The sequence below is a fragment of the Gallus gallus genome, chromosome 9 (genome assembly GCF_016699485.2).
Source record: "Gallus gallus isolate bGalGal1 chromosome 9, bGalGal1.mat.broiler.GRCg7b, whole genome shotgun sequence".
NCBI classification, from domain to species: Eukaryota; Metazoa; Chordata; class Aves; order Galliformes; family Phasianidae; genus Gallus; species Gallus gallus.
This window is the reverse complement of record NC_052540.1, coordinates 419,011-437,213: the sequence shown is the minus strand read 5'-3', so window position 1 is coordinate 437,213 and position 18,203 is coordinate 419,011. Positions and strand designations below refer to the sequence as shown.

The following is an 18,203-nucleotide window of genomic DNA, read 5'->3' as shown; positions in this document are numbered from 1 at the left end:
CAGGGGTGGCATTGCTTGGTTCCTTAGTTTGCAGAATAAATGTGGCAAGCCTTTTAATGCTTTTTTCTTTCTTCCTGATTTAGGACTAAAAATTTAATCAGTCAGTTATAGATTACTTGTTGATTTCAAATCATTTTCATTTATCTAGTATTTTTCCCCCCTAGGGATTCTACAAATGAAACTACTGCACATTCAGATGCTGGCAGTGAGCTTGAAGAAACAGAAGTCAAAGGAAAAAGAAAAAGGGGCCGTCCTGGCAGGCCTCCAGTATGTGTAATTTAGTTTTATTTTGTTATGCATCTATCTAAAATTGACTGCAAACTGTTTTTCATCTAATCGTCTTGTGGTCACATAAATAGGCTTTTAATGAGCCCTATGTCAAACTATGAAGACTTGTAGTATGAAATATTTATCAGATTGAAATACAAGTGTTTGAAGTAATTAAAAAGGGACATAAAAATGAGTTCATATAGCCTTTTAAAATTTACTAGCTATGTACTGTTTTGTTGTTGTCATATTGCAACACTCTTCCAGACCTGAGAAGAATCTCACTGAACATGACCACTTTGTCTAGAAAGTTCTAATGATTTTTTTTTCAAGTGACAAATGACAGCTGGGCCATCCTGTCAGTAACTGATAATCTCTTGATGTGAATGGAATAGCTTCAGCATAGTACTAACAGCGTCTTAGAAGATCAATTAACGCATCTTAAAAAATTATATAATTGGCATACCTGATGTTCTATATATCGATAGGGAGCTTTGACTTCTTATCTAACATACAACCATAGTTAACCCATGATTTTGCTGTTTGCTGTGTGAGATTTGCTAACAGACTACTTTTCTTAGTTGTGTTTGCCCATTTCTGGCCCATAAATGGGAACATGCAGAAACAATTCTCTATTACACAGTGTAAAGGCAGGTTTGTCTTGTATTTTCATTTCTTTTACAAATTACTGCCCAATTTATTAGAAATGACTGAAGTTCTGTTGTGTCTTGTGCTCTTTTTTAAGTTCAAGGCTATGTGATGCACTTCTCTTGTTTGATATCACTTAAGATATACAATGTGGAATGAGATTTTGGGTGGGAAGTTCTGTGTTTGCTATTAATTGTTTTGATTCTCCTCTTAGTGTTTGTCTACAGGTTTGCCCCTATATTAATGCCTAAATATATAGTGCTAAGAGATTGAGATTTTGTGCATTTGTTTTTCTTTTACCCTAAGAGCATCCACCATAAATCTAATTCCTTAAGCATAGCTAGTGAGGCTGTAGGTATGGACAGAAGCGTGTGTTTCTCTCTAGCCTGCAGACAAAGCATACTGGCTTTCTGTTTGCATCCCAGTTTCTGGAGTTCGTGAGCCAAGATTTTAGGTCCTGGACTTTTCTCGGCAAGTCCTTCCTAAAAGTTTTTGGGTAGTCTTTTCTGTGAGGCCACATATTTTTCATCAGATAGATAAGCTTACCTTATCTTAACAAGAAAGAGGTAAAGAGAAGAAATAATCTGTTTACACAGCCTGTAAGAAAAAGGAAAAATGAGAAGTTCTTAATATTTCATTAGTAAATATATCAGTTTTTAGATGTCCAACTGAAAAAAAAACAAAAAAAAGCATGGTGCAACCTGATCACTAACCGAGAAGGCTGGCAGTCTGTGAATTGAAGGTAAAACAACACTGGTATTAATATATACCCCTTCCATACTGACTGGAAAAGAAAGGTAAATGTTATAAAATGTATTCCTCATACCCCTATTTGAGCATATCAGTAACTCCTGTGAGAACATTTACTGAAGCACTCTGCTGGCCCTGCTATCAAGTTTCTATAGGGGCATTTGCTTATGTATAGCACAACTCCAGGTTCTTTAAGCATACATAGTTGTAAAGTGTTGAAAATGCTGGGGAAGAACTCATTACTCACACAAAATGATGGGCCATGAGCTCTCTTGATGCTGAGGACCAAGATGATGTGAAAATGTCACCTTTATGTTTGTTAGAAATTAAAAAAAAAAAAAATGTAGTGTTCAAAACCAAGGAAGACAATAGAGAATAAGTAGTTTTTATAATTCTAGTTTTCAAAACTGTGGAGTGCTTTGCATAATTCTGATTTCTTTACTCCTTTCTACTTCTAACCCAAAGTCACAAGGAAGATATACTGGGACTGGAAGGGGTTCAGAGAAGAGCGACACTGATGGTCACTGGAGTGGGAGGGACTTTGTGAGGTTCTGTTCCAACCTGCTCGAAGCGCAGTCAGCTTTGGGATCAGAGCACATTACTCAGGGCTTTTCCAGTCTGGTTCTGAAAGCCTCAAGGGCTAGATACTGGACAGCCTCTCTAAGCAATTTGTTTCATTGCTTGACTTTTCTGCTGCTGAAAAGCTTTTTCTTTTTACTTGATCAGAACCTTTCTTATTTCAATTCTTGACTGTTGTCAATAAAAGCCCCACAGGGGAAGTGTTCCCAGCCCCTGACTGTACTGGGCCAGAATCAATCACTGTATTCCAGACACAGGCTAACGGGTACTGAGAGGAAGGAGATAATCCACTTCCTTGATGTGCTGGCTCTGTTACATTAATGCAGCTCTGGTTGCTGGTGGCCTGTACTGCCAGGGCATGCTGCTACCTACCATGAGTCTGACGTTATTTTCTGCAAAGGTGTTCCCCAGCTAGCCGGTCCACCGCCTGTAGGTGCAGGGATTTCTTACTGTGCCAATTTCATGTCATCTGCACACTTGACAAGAACCCATTTTCTCCCCTCTCTGGCTATCTGATAAAGGTGTGGAATAGGACACATTCCAGTGTAATCTTCCTTCATACCCTTATTGCCAGTCTCTGGGTAGAGACTGACATGTTAGCCACTGTCCTCTGAGTTCAACCATTTCTCCACCCGTCTACTTCTGTTGTCTGCCCATTTAGATCACAACTTCCTAACTTGCATAGAAGAATACTGTGAGAAATTGTTGAAAGCATGGCTAAAATTGTTAAATGACATTTACTGCTTTCCCCTCACCACAAATTTTCTGTGTTTTTGTGATGACTTGAGACAAAATGTTTGTGTTTGGATCCACAATAGCACCTTGCCTGCGTAGTTCGTACTGCAGCAATGGAAAGGAATAAATAAGGACCTTCTACAAAAAATGACTGAAAAAGAAAAAGCCACACTGTCTCTTATATCCTTAAGGAGAAATGCAAACTGGTTCTAGGCATTTAAATTCATAACGTTATTTGATATTGAAAATCATGGACTTAGAAATTGAGGCATTGGTTTTGCAGACATTGGATGTTCACTTTCCTCTTCCTCCATATTGTGAACTTATTCCTGTTGTGATCCTGTGTGGATTGCACAGCTGAATTGTCTGACCCAGGAGGTGTGGCTCCCCAGCTCCTCCATCTGCTCACATCACTTTTATTTCCTCCATAGCTACTACCTATCTTTAGTCTTAGATGTGTAACAATACATATACATACATACAGTATTTAGAGCTATTCTGCTCAACTGATATTTAGATATTTTGTTTTTCATTTCTCTTACAGACTTAAAGAAAGGCTTTGTGCTCAAAGATACTTATTGTTTCAATATTTTTTTCCTCTAACTAAAATATTATGGTCTAATAAGATTTAATCTCTCCCTGGAAATGCTGACTTGCTTATGTCCTTTAGGTCATTGCAACTGTGGTGCACGTTTGCCATAAGCATATTGACCTCTTTTGGAAAGAGACTTTACTCTTCTGTGCTGTTCTGTTACAGAGCTGTACACAATGTACTCAATCAAAAAAAAAAAACCACGTATATGTATTTACTTTAATAGGGTTTCAGCTGTGGTGTTATAGAATTGATTTCACATTTTATCAGAAAGACAGACTGGTGTTTTATTTCCAGCCATTTTCCAGAAAGGTATTTTCTCATTGCAGCTGGGACACTTCTGTGATAGAACTTATTTAAATAATTTACCATTCATAACACAGATCTTTTTGATTCCTAGAGAACCTTAATATTTGGGGAAAGCTTTCCTTCCTGAAAGTGCTACTTTCCATGTTGTTCCCCCAGTTCTCTAGAGACAGTTCTAAAGAGGATGTTACTGAGTAGAGTAAACAATTGACTGATAAAGAGATTAATCATATTGATCCTGATGAGTAGCTCTTGAAATGTAACCTGATTGCACTGAACTCATGCAGTGAATCCGGCAGGAGTTGCACCATGTTCTGTGCTAGCACTGGTGTAGGTGGGGCAGGCCTCCCCTGGTCCATGTCCACTTCTGAACACCCAGGCTGTAGAGCAGATGTCTGAGGATCACCTGGCTGGGTTGGGTGAATCTGTCCAGTCAGTGGCTATATATTGGTGTATGTGTATACATAAAGCTGTATGTGAGCATACACAACTAGGTGTATGTTTAGTAAATCATGTGCCATGTGTATAAGGAGTGATGTGTGACAGTTCTCTGGTTGGAGCTGCTGAATAACATTAGCTAAAGAATGCCTTTTCTGTACACTGCATTATTGAAATTGGATGCTCTCTTCTAGGTAGGGGATTTGAAACCCCAGTGCAGCTTTCATATTAGTGAGCTCAAGCTCAGATCAGTTATTCGTTTATCTGTTGTTTTTGCCTCCTCTCTTGGATCAGAGATGTCTTACAGAGTTGTTTAATTTCAGTTTCCATGCTTTATATTAACCTACCTGGCCTTACCTCCCCAGGATCTCAGAATTGCTTGGCTTAAACCTCAGCTCTTGGAGGTCTAAGGGAATGAGAGAGGTTTGTGGTAATATTTCAGCTGTTGTATTTTGAAATAAGAGTAGCTAGAGATTGGCTTGCTTGCAGGATAACGAGAAAAGTCAGTCTGTTCCAGGCGTGGCAATTCTGAGATCTCTGCTGGCGTGTTTCTCATCTCATAGTCCTGGAAGCTGCTGCATGCCCTTCTTCAGCTTCTCTCCTCATATTTCTTTTTAAGGCAAGATGAAGCAAAGCACTTTGGATGCTTTTGTCCCCAGCACAGACTGTGCAGTTTTGCTTTCAGGTACTTCTGTATTTACTTCTTTTGGTGTGGAGGAGACAGACCACGGTTCCTTATATTTGCTTTCATATGTGAGATTTTAAATTTGCAGCAGACTCTTAGCTTTATTTAGTCTCAAATCTGGATGACAAATTCTCCAGGGGATTGAGTTTTCCTCCTAGTTCCAAATCGCATGCATCCCGATTAACAGGAGGAAAAAATCCTCTTGGCAGAATGGAATAGTAGTTTTGTGGTTTAGTGTGACATACATCTCTGTCCTGTTCCAGCTTGCTGACCTGATATTTAATGTCTGTCCCTTAAAACTGGAGTTGAGCAAGTCTTTGTGCATGTCATGCAGCTGTACATGAAGTGGGTGTTCGTAGTCCTGTATCTTGTCTTTATTTGCAGGGCAAGGTTTTTCAAGTAAGAGCATCTTTTTTGTTTCCGTGATGAAGTTCAAAGGACTGAGTCCAATTTGGATAGCCAATCTGGATAGCCAGATAGGTAGCTTCTTTTTATGAGGATTAATTCAGAAAGAGCTCAAACCATGTACTCTTCTGCTTAACAGTGTTATAAAGCAGAAGTTTCTCAAGATGATTATGTCTTTGAGAAGCAAGTTCTTCTGTCTTTCTCAAGTGGAGGGTTAAAAAACCTGTGTTTTAAGAAATGGGATGTTACTTTAAATTACTTTTGGTGTGAGTGTGCATATAGTCTGTCACTGAGGGGCAGGTGGAATTAATGACCTGTAATTCTTCTACTGTCTATTTCTTCTAGAAATATTTCCCATCAGTTTGGGCACCGTTAATGGCAAATATAAAGAGATTTTATTTTCTTGTTTTATTTAGTGTCAATGTACTCTATTGCTTGTTAACTCTATTGCTTGTTCATTCAAGTGTGAGTCACTTTTTTTCCCTTCAGAATCATTTTAAAGACATGAAAGGAAAAACATTAGCTAATTTATTACAGAATTCTTAATTTTTGCCATGTTAGTCTAATTACAGTTAAGTATTCTGTTTCCCGTTTGCCGTAGTTTAAGCCTTAAAGCAACAGCTGAACCTGGGGGTCAGTAGTAAGGCCATTTCAGAGTTTTTCTGGCATGTTCTGAAACTCCTACATTTCCTAATGCTTACATGGACCCCTGTTTGCTATCAGTTTAGCCCAATGCACAAATCCAACAAGAGTAATTAATAGCTTCTGTTTTCATATTACTGTAATGTGGAGGCTTTCATGTATTTGAGACTGATGTCCATGACAGTAGTTACCAGAACATTTGTCTGATATTGAACACGAGCAGAGTCACTTCTACTGAATTCAGTGAGAATGAAACTAATGTCCATATTTCTAGTGATTACTTCTGTGAAATAATGATGTTGCAGTGTAAAGTATTTTGTATATAGGTTGAGCTTAGAATTTGGTTTTGGAATAGTTTAGAAAAGAAAATTTAGGGAAATCTGTCTAGGAGGTCTTTGGTCTTCAGGGGATGACCCCAGTTCCCATCTCAGATAGTACAGTCTGTTTTGGCACTACCACCAGTCTGACTCCGTGCACCTGCATGTCAGAGTGAAAGCACAGCTTTAGCTGTTACAGGTCATGCCCTTACGCAGCGCCTTTGTGAGATTAAGAAGCCTCAAGCTTCCTTACCTTGCATTACTTCTTTGTCTCTCCCTCTGGACGCCCTAACTCACTTTATCAGCGTCCTGCTTTGTCTTTGCAGCAGATATCTGCATTACGAAGGATTATTAATGTATTTAGATAAATTTAGATTTAGAACCAGCTTGCCTTTTCCATGACTTTTCAGGGATCCCTCTCATTAACAGAAGAAAAGTCAGTCTTTCTGAGTCTGGAAAACTAAGCCACTTTACGATTCTGACAGACTGATGCTTAAAATGAAAAACAAAGAAGCCACCATAGGTGACTGTCAAGTTAAGGGGGCTTTAGGTAGAAAGCAGCAATTTCAGGCATCTCACAAGGGCTGAAAGGGTAGGTGAGATGGGGCACACAGTAACTGTTGCTGTTGCTCCCATTAGAAAGCACAGGAATCTTTTTCCTGTATCTTGATGGTTGTTTGGTGAATCCTGAGGAGAGTGGACTTGATACGAATTTATTTCTGTCAGATGTTATGAAATGTCACATGTTATGCTTGTAAGTGGTAGTCAGGTTTAGTGGAGCCAGACTTACCCTTGGCGGGGGCTGGTGCAGAGTAAAAGCTCTTCATGGCATTTGAGGACTTTGTTTTTTGGGTTGAGCTGATGGACCACCCTAACCTGTGAAAGCATGAGTCTCTTTTGAGATGCAGGACTACCTGTGCTTCACATTCTCGGTGTGTGCATTTCACATCCATCTATACTTGTTTTCCCTTAATCCTTGCAGTAGTTAATGTCACCCTTTTGAATTTCATGTTGAGAGGAACTGAGTATAGAGAAGACATGTTCTGGCTTATGTTAGCATCTGTGGAGGGCATCAGCTTGCCTTCCTTCTTTCCTTTAACAGTATTTCTAGCTAGTTCATATGCTTATGGCTTTCTGTCACCCAGATTGAGTAAGCATGTGGATCATACATTCTGGAATGGAATCATAGAATGCTTTAGTTTGGAAGGGACCTTAAAGAGCACCCAGTTCCAAACCTCTGCCATGAGGAGAGACAACTCCCATTAGATCAGGTTGCCTGGTGCCCCATCCAGCTCAACCTTGAACACCTCCAGGAATGGGGCATCCACCACCCTAGGCAGCCTGCGACAGGGCCTTGCCACTCATAAAAAATTTCTTCAGATTATCTAATCAGTATCTAAGTCAAACTACTTTTACTTCTTCACTCTTATTAAATAGTGATAGTGTGTCTCTTCAGAGCTTGGTAGATCTCAAACTTTTAGTGTATTTATAGCTTTCTTGCTGATAAAGGAAACTGCAAAAAAAAATTAATTGGGAGAGAACTCATATTCTTCTAAAATGCAGATGTTATCTAAGAAGCTTTTCATAGTTATTCTGCCATTATTTAAGCTTTCTATCTTGCATTTGTATGCAAGTCCTTAACTGTTTGCAAGAGGCAGTTGCACTATTCCTCGCCCTTTTCTTTATCTCTCTGTCCCCACCAGTGATGATCCCTTTTAAAGGAGAAGGCTAGACTACAGCTCTGTCTTCTACCAGCTCTATTCCAGAAATGAGATTCCTTTCCTTTCATCCTGGAAGATGCAACTAAAATTGCTGACTTCATGCTCTGTACTAAAAGCTTTAATGGAAACTGGGTGCCTGTATATTCAAGGTAAATGGTACTGTGAGAATATTGTCCTCAGTACAATTTTAGAGTTGCTTGCATGTTGTTTTCTATAACAGTATTCCTCAAAACGGCTTCATTGTTCTGTGGCAGATGGCAGTTTTTGCTTTTGCCTGCCTCACAGTAGGGAGAAAGAGAAGATTTTGGGCATGAGACTGTAGCAGGAATCTTATTTTTTTTTACCCCCAGAAACTGATGTTTTGCATAAACATGAAAAATTCAAGCAGTTCATAAAGTGAGCCATCTCAAGTAGAATCTACAACATCTGATTATAAGCTCGAAAAATCTGCTAAACAATTTAGGTTCACAGGGAAAAAGTTTTACTCAGAATTCTAAAGCAGGAAAGGGGCTATTATGACTATCTGCCAAATCTGGCTGTAAATTTAGTTATTTAACTTTATCGGAGTTTAAGTGTTGTGTCTTCATGTACATTGTTTTTCATTAAAGTTGTATAACTGCTTGCAGAGAATGACTGTTAACATGACAAGTATATGTGTAATAAATTATTTGTTGTTTTCCAAAGATTATTATTCTGAAAGTTTACGTTGTATACCAGCATAAAACACTTTCACTGTCCTGTGTGTAATTTGCTGCCATTTATCTAGTTTGAGTTATGCTGTCAACTGTTTGTTTTGATTAAGACTAATACAGATGTTGATGTGAACTGATGCTTAAAAACTGGGAATTCAGTGGTTTTGAATTCCTGGGCTTGACAGTGGCTTTTAGGTTATTTCTCCACAACTACTGATAATGGAAAATATACATACCTGACTGAATAAAGCCCTAATCAACTGGATTTCATAGCTGACTTTGCTTTGACCTTGCAGGAGATAAGACTGGAGACCAGAGATCTGTTTTAGCCTGGCTTGTTCTGTGATGTTTGTGTATATTTATGTGTGTGAGTGTATAAACGTGTGTGTAGTATCTATCTATGATATATAAGGATACTTCAAGTGATGTCAGATCTCATAGCTATAATAAATTTTTCATTCTGCTGGTTTTTTTTGCCCAGTCTGCCACTAAGAAACCTCGGAAGTCTCCAGGAGACAAAGGTCGTTCCGATTCTGGAGCGAGAGGAGCAAGTCGTGGAAGAGCTAATGGCCACCCTCAGCAGAATGGAGAAGGGGACCCTGTCACTTTGTTTGAGGTGGTTAAGCTGGGAAAGAGTGCTATGCAGGTAAAATACCTAACTGTGTTACACCTTCAGATTTCAGGGTGTCCTGGCTGTAGGAGTTCAATCTAAGCAATGCTTTTGTAGACACTTGGATTTTTTTCATAAGCTGTGTTGGTCCAATAAACTTTCATGTTTAACATCGTCTTAGTCTGTATATGATAAGGAACAGTGAGCTGTGTTGGAGCTGGGGGCTGTCACACTTCTGAAAGACAAGTGGCAGTTCAGAAAGTCATTATTTCAGTTGAATTCACAAGTATTTTGTTGATTGCTTTCGAGCTGAAATTGCATGCTGGTATTAAGCAGTCCATTAAACAATAACCTGCAGTACGTTTTGCAGGAAGACAAAGTATAAAATGATACTGTTGTTGGATACAAAGCTTTTTGTTTTCCTGTTTGTTTGTTTTTTTTTTCCTTCACCCTTCCAAATAGCTGCTGGCACACTTTTGAATACTTGCATCCCTCCTGCTGTCTCCACCAGAACTACAGAATAAAGCTAAACTAGTTGCCTAGACTTCCTCTCTAACTGAGGAGCAAAGATCGGCACACCCTGAAGGCACATTTTTCACTCTAAGATGAATATCTAAGATAGCTGTTGAAACGCCTCCAGAAATGTTTCTTACTTCTCTATGTTTTGATCACACACTGAGGTCTTAAAGTTATTTATTAGCCTAGATGAGGCTCATCTGAAGAACCTCTGTAGGTGATTATTTTTGACAGTGTATGCTTCTAGTATGTTGCTGTGCTTCAGCTATTTCTTTTTTGACATACAAAGGAGGAATGGTGGGCCCAGAATACTGATAACCCATTGCTGTTAAAAGCCAACAGCGTTTACTGCTGAAGGATTGTGTAGGAAGACCTCCTTTATTTTGCATTTCAACAAAATGGGCCTCATGCACACAGTTAGCGTGTTTTGATTTTGTGGGGCTAACATGAGAAAAACTGTAAATTAGGAAAATCAGGCTCAAAATCACAGTTTCATTATTTTGAGTGTAGCTTAAAACTGAAGTCCAATGTAGCCTTCCACATGCATGAAAGCTATAGAATGTTTTCTCTGAATTTCAAGTCTGTGATGTAGAATGTTGCTGTTCTTATTTGCTGGGTTTACAGGGTTGTCCCTTCTTATCTAGTAGGTGAAGACAGAACAAATTTACTCATAACAAAACTACAGGTTCTGTGTGCCTCTCCTTTCTCCGTGTTTTACATTGAGGCTTCCAACTTGCTTGGATTTCAATGCTTTTTCAAATTTCATTTTTGGCAGGATTTGAGGAAACATCTGGAGTCTATTTTCTGGTTTTACTGCAGTACTGAACATACATTATGCTTTACGTAGTATGTTTGTCTTAGAGTTGCTGATATTTGCAGGAGCCAAACGAGAAGTAGTGAGTGATTGCTTTGACAGTTGATGACTGTGTATGTGTGTGGAATTGACTGATACATTTTATCTATTTCAAAGGAGGTGCCAACAGAAGTATTCCTCAAATTAAACTCTAAAAAGAAATAATCTGTATGTTTGTATTAAGAAATCTTGGGAATTCGAATACAAAGGAATTGTTTTGAGAAATGTAATAGTTGTGTAAAAATCTACAAGGGGTGTGTTTATATGCACGTGTTCGTGTGCTTAAAACATGCTCAGCCTATATCTCATACACATGAGAGATAGTACTGATTAAAAAAAGATTCCAAAAATAATAATACCAAGTGCTATAGTGGGGGGAGAGGATGCAATTATAATGTGATTAAATTATTTTTACTTTGAATTTCTGGATGATAATGCTGCATGACACAAAGGTAATAATTGAGGGATTTTATGAAACAATGAGGAATGCTTGGCTTTTTTTTTTTTAGTTCATAGTTTTGATGCAGGTTTTTGTTGTGGCTTTTTTTAGCAATTTGTTGGTATTGTGAATTTTCAGAGACATGACACGTATTTGCATTTGTCAGAACCTATTATTTACTGATATTTAGTTACTTTTCTGTAATATGAGCCTGCTTTTACTGTAGTGCTCTTAAGTTTGCCTCCAGCAATGAAAAACAGAAAAAATCAATTAATATTGTTTCAAATTACATGGGAATTTTACTTCATGTGCTTTCACTTCTGATCTGCCTACTCCAGCTGTTTGCTTCCAGGATACATTTTAGTTGGTAGATTTTTTTTTCTGGCTTAGTATTGCCAGCTCCTGGAAGTCTAGCTGAGGAGCTGTATTCAGTTCTCAATTTTTTTCCTCTATCCTGGTTCTCATTGCAAGCTTACTGCCGTTTGGTTCTTCCAGGGAAGCAAAGTTGTGTTAATACTTTGTTTTTCAAGTATGTATAACTTCAGAGGTCCTCTTTGATTATAGATCTTTGCTTCTTTCATGAAGTGTTAGCTGTATCCATCACATTCTCATTTGAACTCTGTAAATCGATTTGATACTCACATTAGCCTAGTACTGGGTTGTTGGTATTGGTTTTAATTTGTTTTTTACCCTTTTGTATGGTTAATTGCTTCAGAAGTTGGCAATTCTCTTTGTATGCAGTGTAGTATGACCTTACTGTTTTCTGATGGTACATTCCTTTAATCCAGTAAGACTGTTCATAGAGCTATTTAGGCACACATTTTTCTTTCTTATGTAAATATGACACTTTTCTGCTTTTTATCATTGGGCTCTTTCTTTACTTTGTATGCTGGATGCAGAAATATCCACTATATTTCCTCACTCTGAAGTTCTGTAGGCAGAAAAGGCTGTATCATCATTTCTCATGTTAAACTGCCTGAGCTCACACTGGTGGGAGTGAAGGCCATGGATTAATGCCCACCACCACCACCACAGCTGAGCCCCCAGTATGCAGGTTTACCTGTGGCTGAAGATTTCCTGGGCACTTCTGCACTGATCTCTGACCCCGGCATTAAGCCAGTGCTGAAGAGCATGTGCTCATCTCATATTTTGTTTAGACCACAAGCTGAACATTTCTTATGGGTCAGTTATGTCCAGTTAGCAGTAAAAAAGTTTATGCTTCTGTGTTGGTCAAACCAGGTGTGGAGGCATTTTGCTTTCATGTATACAAAGTCAACTTGTGCCTCTCCCAGAAAACCAGAGATAATCATCAGTAATCAAACAAAGCATTTGGTACCAAAACATAAACAGATCTGTGCTGAGATTATATTATGTGCACTGCCATTTACTCTTATCTGTAGTGAACTGCAAACATCAATTTCAGGGTTGATTTTTGAAATATTTGAGCCCTCTGCTTATATGTTGGTGAGTAGTCACGGTTCAGAGTAAAACATCTCCATTATATGCCAATGTACATTTTAGGCTATGTATCCCAAGGTATTTTAGTATGTTGAAATCGAATTTTTCATTCTGCTACTAGTTCTCTGCTTACAGCAGAGCAAGTCCCCGAGCCTGCGCAGCATTACCAGCTGCTTCCCAGCACATTCAGCATGGATTAAGCTTTGCTTTCTTCTCAACTCCTACAATATAGTCACACAGATATTTTAATTTCTTAATTATTATGCAGTATAATCTCTGTGATCCTTAGACCTCTCAGTGGCTCTAGTTAAGAGCAGTTGTTGTCTGCCTGCTTCCATCTTCATAAACTGAGGCTGCTGTGAATCAGATTGATCCCACCTTGTCTCACACCTACAGCTGGTGTTTTTTACACTTTTCTTGTGTATTTTGTAGTCACACCAAGAAGTAGACACATGGCACTGGGATGGATATTTTTCAGCTGGATTGGCTTTCTGATTCAGCTCATCTCTGGCAGCAACTCAGACTTATTCTTGGTAAAAATTACTGTATAACCATGATCGTATCTACTTTATTTAGGAGGAATTGTGTTTTACATATATACCTTGTTACTTGAGCTTAAAAATATAAACATTCTAGCTCTGTCTGGATCATCTCAGAAGTCCAGTATCCTGTCACTGGCAAAGGCAAATGAGAAAGGACGATAAGACATCAAAATATATTTTGGGAATTCTCCCTATTTCAGACTGTTTGCAACTCAGAGTACATGTCCTTCCTGTGTTTACAATAGCCTTAGTGGCTTTTTTCTCCCCAAATTCTCCTATTAGAAGTCCTCTTCAGTGGATAGTGTCTCTGCATCTACCTTGACTATTTCAGAAAGTCAAGGTTTTTTGCTAAGATTTAACAGCACACAAACTTAAGGATATTAAGTATTATTCCTGTTCTTTATGTTGAAAGCATAGTTTACTAGTCCTTTGCTGTATTGTAACAATACTATATTCTCTTACTTGAAGAATGGATAATGACCTGGGATGTTACCAAACTGTCTCAGAAACTCCCAAGGAGTTTTAAGTATACATTCTCTAAAGTTTACAGAATAAAATAACTGCAACTATTACTGTCATTTTAAATAGTATTTAGTTTTGACACTGCTAGATGGATTTTTCTGCAACCTCATCTTGGTTTGCTTTTGGTGATATGCTACTGGTTTAAAAGGAAAAATCAGAACCAGGTACGTGCTCTCATGCTTGTTGTGTTAGCAGCAGTTCAGCTGCCAAATTAAACATTAATTGACTGAAGATGCATCCCTTAATACCAAATAAATTTTTTCAGCAGTCGTCACACAGTACTTCTTTTCCCTTATGTAATTCACAGTTGATGATTTTGCAGCTAAGGTGAACTTGTAGTGCAGTGTGCAAAGACATTTATACCTGAAAATACCCAATATGGTTAAAGCCATAGGAATTTTTTACTCTCTAGAATGTCAGCCTTCTTTGGAGTATCTGAGATGGTATGTGAACTCTTTCCAAATAACATTAACAAAATAAATGGAAGCATGGTTTTTAATAACTTGATGACTCTCCTACTAGAATAACTGATGTTGTTTCTGTGCTTCTCTAGTGATTTTCAGATCTCATGTACAACCATCAGAACCATTTGTGCCCATGATTGGTCCAATTTAAACAGACAGAGCCCTTTAGAAATCATGTAATATGTGAATTGTGAGAGAGCAACAGCTGCACAAAGTCTGTACCATTGTGGAAAATGGGCTTGGTATAAGGCTGCAGTCTGCCCTTCTTTCCTGAGGGCTGAGGTGAGGAGGTGCCATTCTGAGTGGTATAGCTGTACTGTAGCAAGGATACTTGTCCTTGGTGATTCCTGTAATTTTAATCCGTCTGCAAGAATAATTTTTCCGGTACCTATTATGCATATAGGAGTAATGCCACTTAAATCATGCCATTGTAATACTCTTAGGTAACTAAATATTTTTATCTTTCAGAAGTGGTTATACTTCCAAACAGGTCTTTCCATATAATGTGTTAGAGTGTCTGCCCCACATATTGTTAGCTTCTACATAGAAATATGCAAAATGCCAAACACAGATGCCTCTGTGTGGAGAGCGTGAGTCACTTTGTTTTATTGGGAATAAACCATTTTAAGATTTTATTCCTTTACTCTCTGTACTTCAAGGAAAAACAGCTATATAGATAAGTAGTGCATAAGCAGATTTTCTTGTCTTTGCTTATAGAGAACAAGAATCAGTGATACATTAAAGTAAGATTTAAAATGATCATTTTGGCTTGCTAGAAAATGCTCTCTATCAATTAGCAGAGCATGGACTCTCTTAATTTAAAATAACCATCTTTAGAGGAAAAAGGATAAATTGCAGCTTTTCAATCTACAGTTCTGTTTTATTAACCTTACTTTAGTTCTTTCTGTGGGTGTATATTTCTGTCTGCCACTAGGAATGCAATCAGTCATCTGGAAGTCTAATGCACAACCTTAAATTGCACATACTTTGACACACTAGGCGCTGCCTTCTCCTTAGTAACTCTGTGTAATTACCTCAGTCTTCACAAAATTTGACCCTAAAGAACTTCCATTATTAAAAATGAAAGAAAAGGAAAAAAAAAAGGAAAGAAAAGAAAATAAAAGAAAAAAGAGATGTAGGTTTACTTTAAGAGCTTCATACAGAACATTACAAGTCTTTTGTACTTCAGTTTCTTCCCCTTTTTTTTTATTTTCACTGTTCTTTTAAGTTATTCTCACCACCTGTTAAAGTTTGTTTTCTAGCTTTTATCTTTTCTTGAGGCTGTTCTTTATACAGATAACTGAAATCATAATTTCACTGTGCTTTCTGTTTCAGTAAGCTTTGAATTTCATTTGATCAACTATTCATTGGCAGAAGACCTTAGTGTAAGCCACATTATATGCTTTCATTTTATTTTTTGTACCCTCGGTACAAACACCGCGCACTCATCCCCAAGTCATTTTGTCCATTGTATTCAACGTAAGTGAAGCATGTCCATGATGAGTTGTATCAAATGGCAAATTATTTAACTGTTCCTTATTGTTGATTTGCCTTAGTGTACAGTAGACTCCGATCTTTCACTTGAACATCCCCTTTGGATATAGTATTTACTTTCTGTTGGTAGCACTGCTGCCAAATTGTTGCTTAATTTAAATTGCAAAATAGCTTTATGAAATGAACTTTCATTAATATTTAGAGAGACTGTGCTAATTTACTTGAGCTAGCCAAGTATCCTCGGCAGTTAGTCCCTATGGTTCCTCCAGCATGTAATGCTTCTGAGTGTTGTAATGGTCTTGCACTGTAGGAATATGAAATTGATTCATAGCTGAAAAGCCTCCAGGAGGTAATAAGATAATGAGTTTCATTTTTTTCATTCATTGCCTCAGACTTCTGCTTTTACTGGCATTTGAACCTGTTATTCCTCTCAGTAATAAAAAGCATTCTGATTTATCTTTTAGCAGACTTAGAGATCTGAAGGTCAATATATCTGTAAAGATTCCGTGATTGATTTTAAGTTCCTTATTCAGATTGTGGGTCTGTTTTGTTGCTTTCTTAACTTTCTTCAAGCTTCTAATTTTTTACTTACTAGCCTTGTTAAATGTTGTCTTCCAGCAATGCTATGTGGCAGGTTTTGAAGCAGTTCAAAATATCTGTGAGATTCTCTGAAAAGCAGTTACGGAATTTTTAAAATATCTGTATTGACCCCCTAGTCGTAATATATCTACTGCTATTTGCAGAAGATCTTGAGTCTTCACTTAATTCTCATAGGAATGGAAACATTTTAAAATTAAAAAAAATACTGGAAAAAATTCATTTCTGTAGCGTGGACCCATTACAGTGACTGACTCAGATGTGGTGCATCTGTGTGTATGTCTTTGTCTATCTGTAGCTTCTATATATGGATGTACGTATGTGTGTGTGCACGTATGGCTGCTTTCGTAGGGCAGAGAACTAGGAAGGGTCATATGGTATTATTGGAGTAATTGCTTACTCCAATCTGGTAATGAAAATGAGACGCTAAAGGGTTTTTCATGTTTTCTCATTTGTTGTCCATCATAATGTTGTCAAGGGCATTTTCCTTGTTGTGTACATTCATTGCATTTGGTGATCTCGAAAGGACTGGTTTCCTTCACCTGAAGAACTTGTACTATAGATCTCATGCTTCCTAGGAATGCTGAATTTATCTTGTTAAGTGTTATTTTCCGTATGGTAGACCAACACTCTCTACTGCATCTGAAAGTAACATCTGGATGGATACCACCAGCACAACTCCTGCAGTCTGTTTGTGCCACCCTTCATAGGTGTTTTGCTGAAGTAGGCAAGAAGACTTTGGGGTAAATTCTTCTGCTGGATGGAGCTGACTTGCAGCTGCCTCTTTTCCAAAGAGCTCTCTGAGCCTTTCCTCCCCTGGTACCTTCACTCCAACATCAATTCTGTGTCTGGGGGGGATGGCAGGGAAGGGGCCAGGAAATGAGTTGTTGCTATGAGAATTGTTAATGTAGTTTGTTGCTTGCTTATGTCTGAGATACCCTTGAAAATGGGATGGCTGGAATGAGAGTAGTAACAAGATCAATTCATTTGGAAGGGCTGGTTTTAACCTGTGGACTGTCATCAAGAAGTCCTTGTTTTTCATGGGAGTCTTTCCCTCTAGGCATGCTTAGCAAAAAAGTTCCTTTTCTGGCAGTGATTTTGTTGTTGCGCCCATTGCTACACTCTTGTCTGCCCGATTTCTTTTTCTCTCATTCAACCTCTTTTTGTGGTTTTTGGATTACTGCTGTTTTTAAATGGTTCAGTTGATATTTGTCTCTATTTTGGGTCTGAAATGTATCTTTTTTTCATCCTAACATTTTCTGGTTTATAGCTTTTTTCTGTTACATCAGAAGTCAACAGTTTGATTACGTTCCAACTGTTGTAGCATATGTAGTCTGGCTTCATTATCTCCTGTTTCCTTAAACTGTAATCTTTAAAAAAAAAAACACCAATAAGCATGCCAAATGTGTATGAGGGGTTGAATTATGTAGATCTGCAGGTGTTACTTCCATTTTGATACATTGGAAATACTTCCCCTCCTCATGTTGTTGGATTAGTGAGCATGGTTTATGTGGCTGTGCACTGGTGCCAAGGGGTGAGGTGCCTCGTGTCACCCCCATCTCCTCAGGCAGCCAGCGGGACACTGCTTGGTGTCATCATGAGCAGCCTTTAGCAGGAGATATCTTGCCTCACAGTGCATTCCTGTTCTGGACAGAATAATTATACTGTTGATTCTACTGAATATCGACTAGATAGATATATACATGTAAGTCTGTAGGTTGCTCCAAAAGTAATGCTTCTTATTTATTTCCATGGAAACTACAACAATGAGAACCATACCACCATTTGATGGAGCAAATTCTTAGCTACAAAACACTCTTTTTCAACATAAGCACCACCATCAGCTATGCCTTTTTGCCAGCAATGGACAAGAGCCTGCATGCTGCACTCATAATAATCTGTACCAGCAGAGCTGAGAGTTGTTGCTGCTG

At 38.2% G+C, this 18,203-nt stretch overlaps 1 protein-coding gene across 13 annotated transcripts in view; it reads left to right on the top strand.

Moving 5' to 3' along the window:
* Positions 1-18,203, top strand: part of STAG1 (stromal antigen 1) — a 182,312-nt gene that overhangs the window by 41,141 nt on the left and 122,968 nt on the right. For 7 of the 13 annotated variants that reach the window (XR_005862323.2, XR_005862321.2, XR_005862322.2 and 4 more), the window contains exons 3-4: positions 165-267; positions 9,244-9,423. Coding sequence is in view for 8 of the 13 variants with exons in the window: in XM_015291352.4 (XP_015146838.1) it covers positions 165-267; positions 9,244-9,423 (283 nt within the window). In the remaining 5 variants the exon portion in view is untranslated. Of the gene's footprint in view, positions 1-164; positions 268-2,148; positions 8,235-9,243; positions 9,424-18,203 lie in introns of those variants that run through there. The other 6 variants (XM_015291353.4, XM_040705999.2, XM_025153521.3 and 3 more) reach the window with 4 other exon arrangements.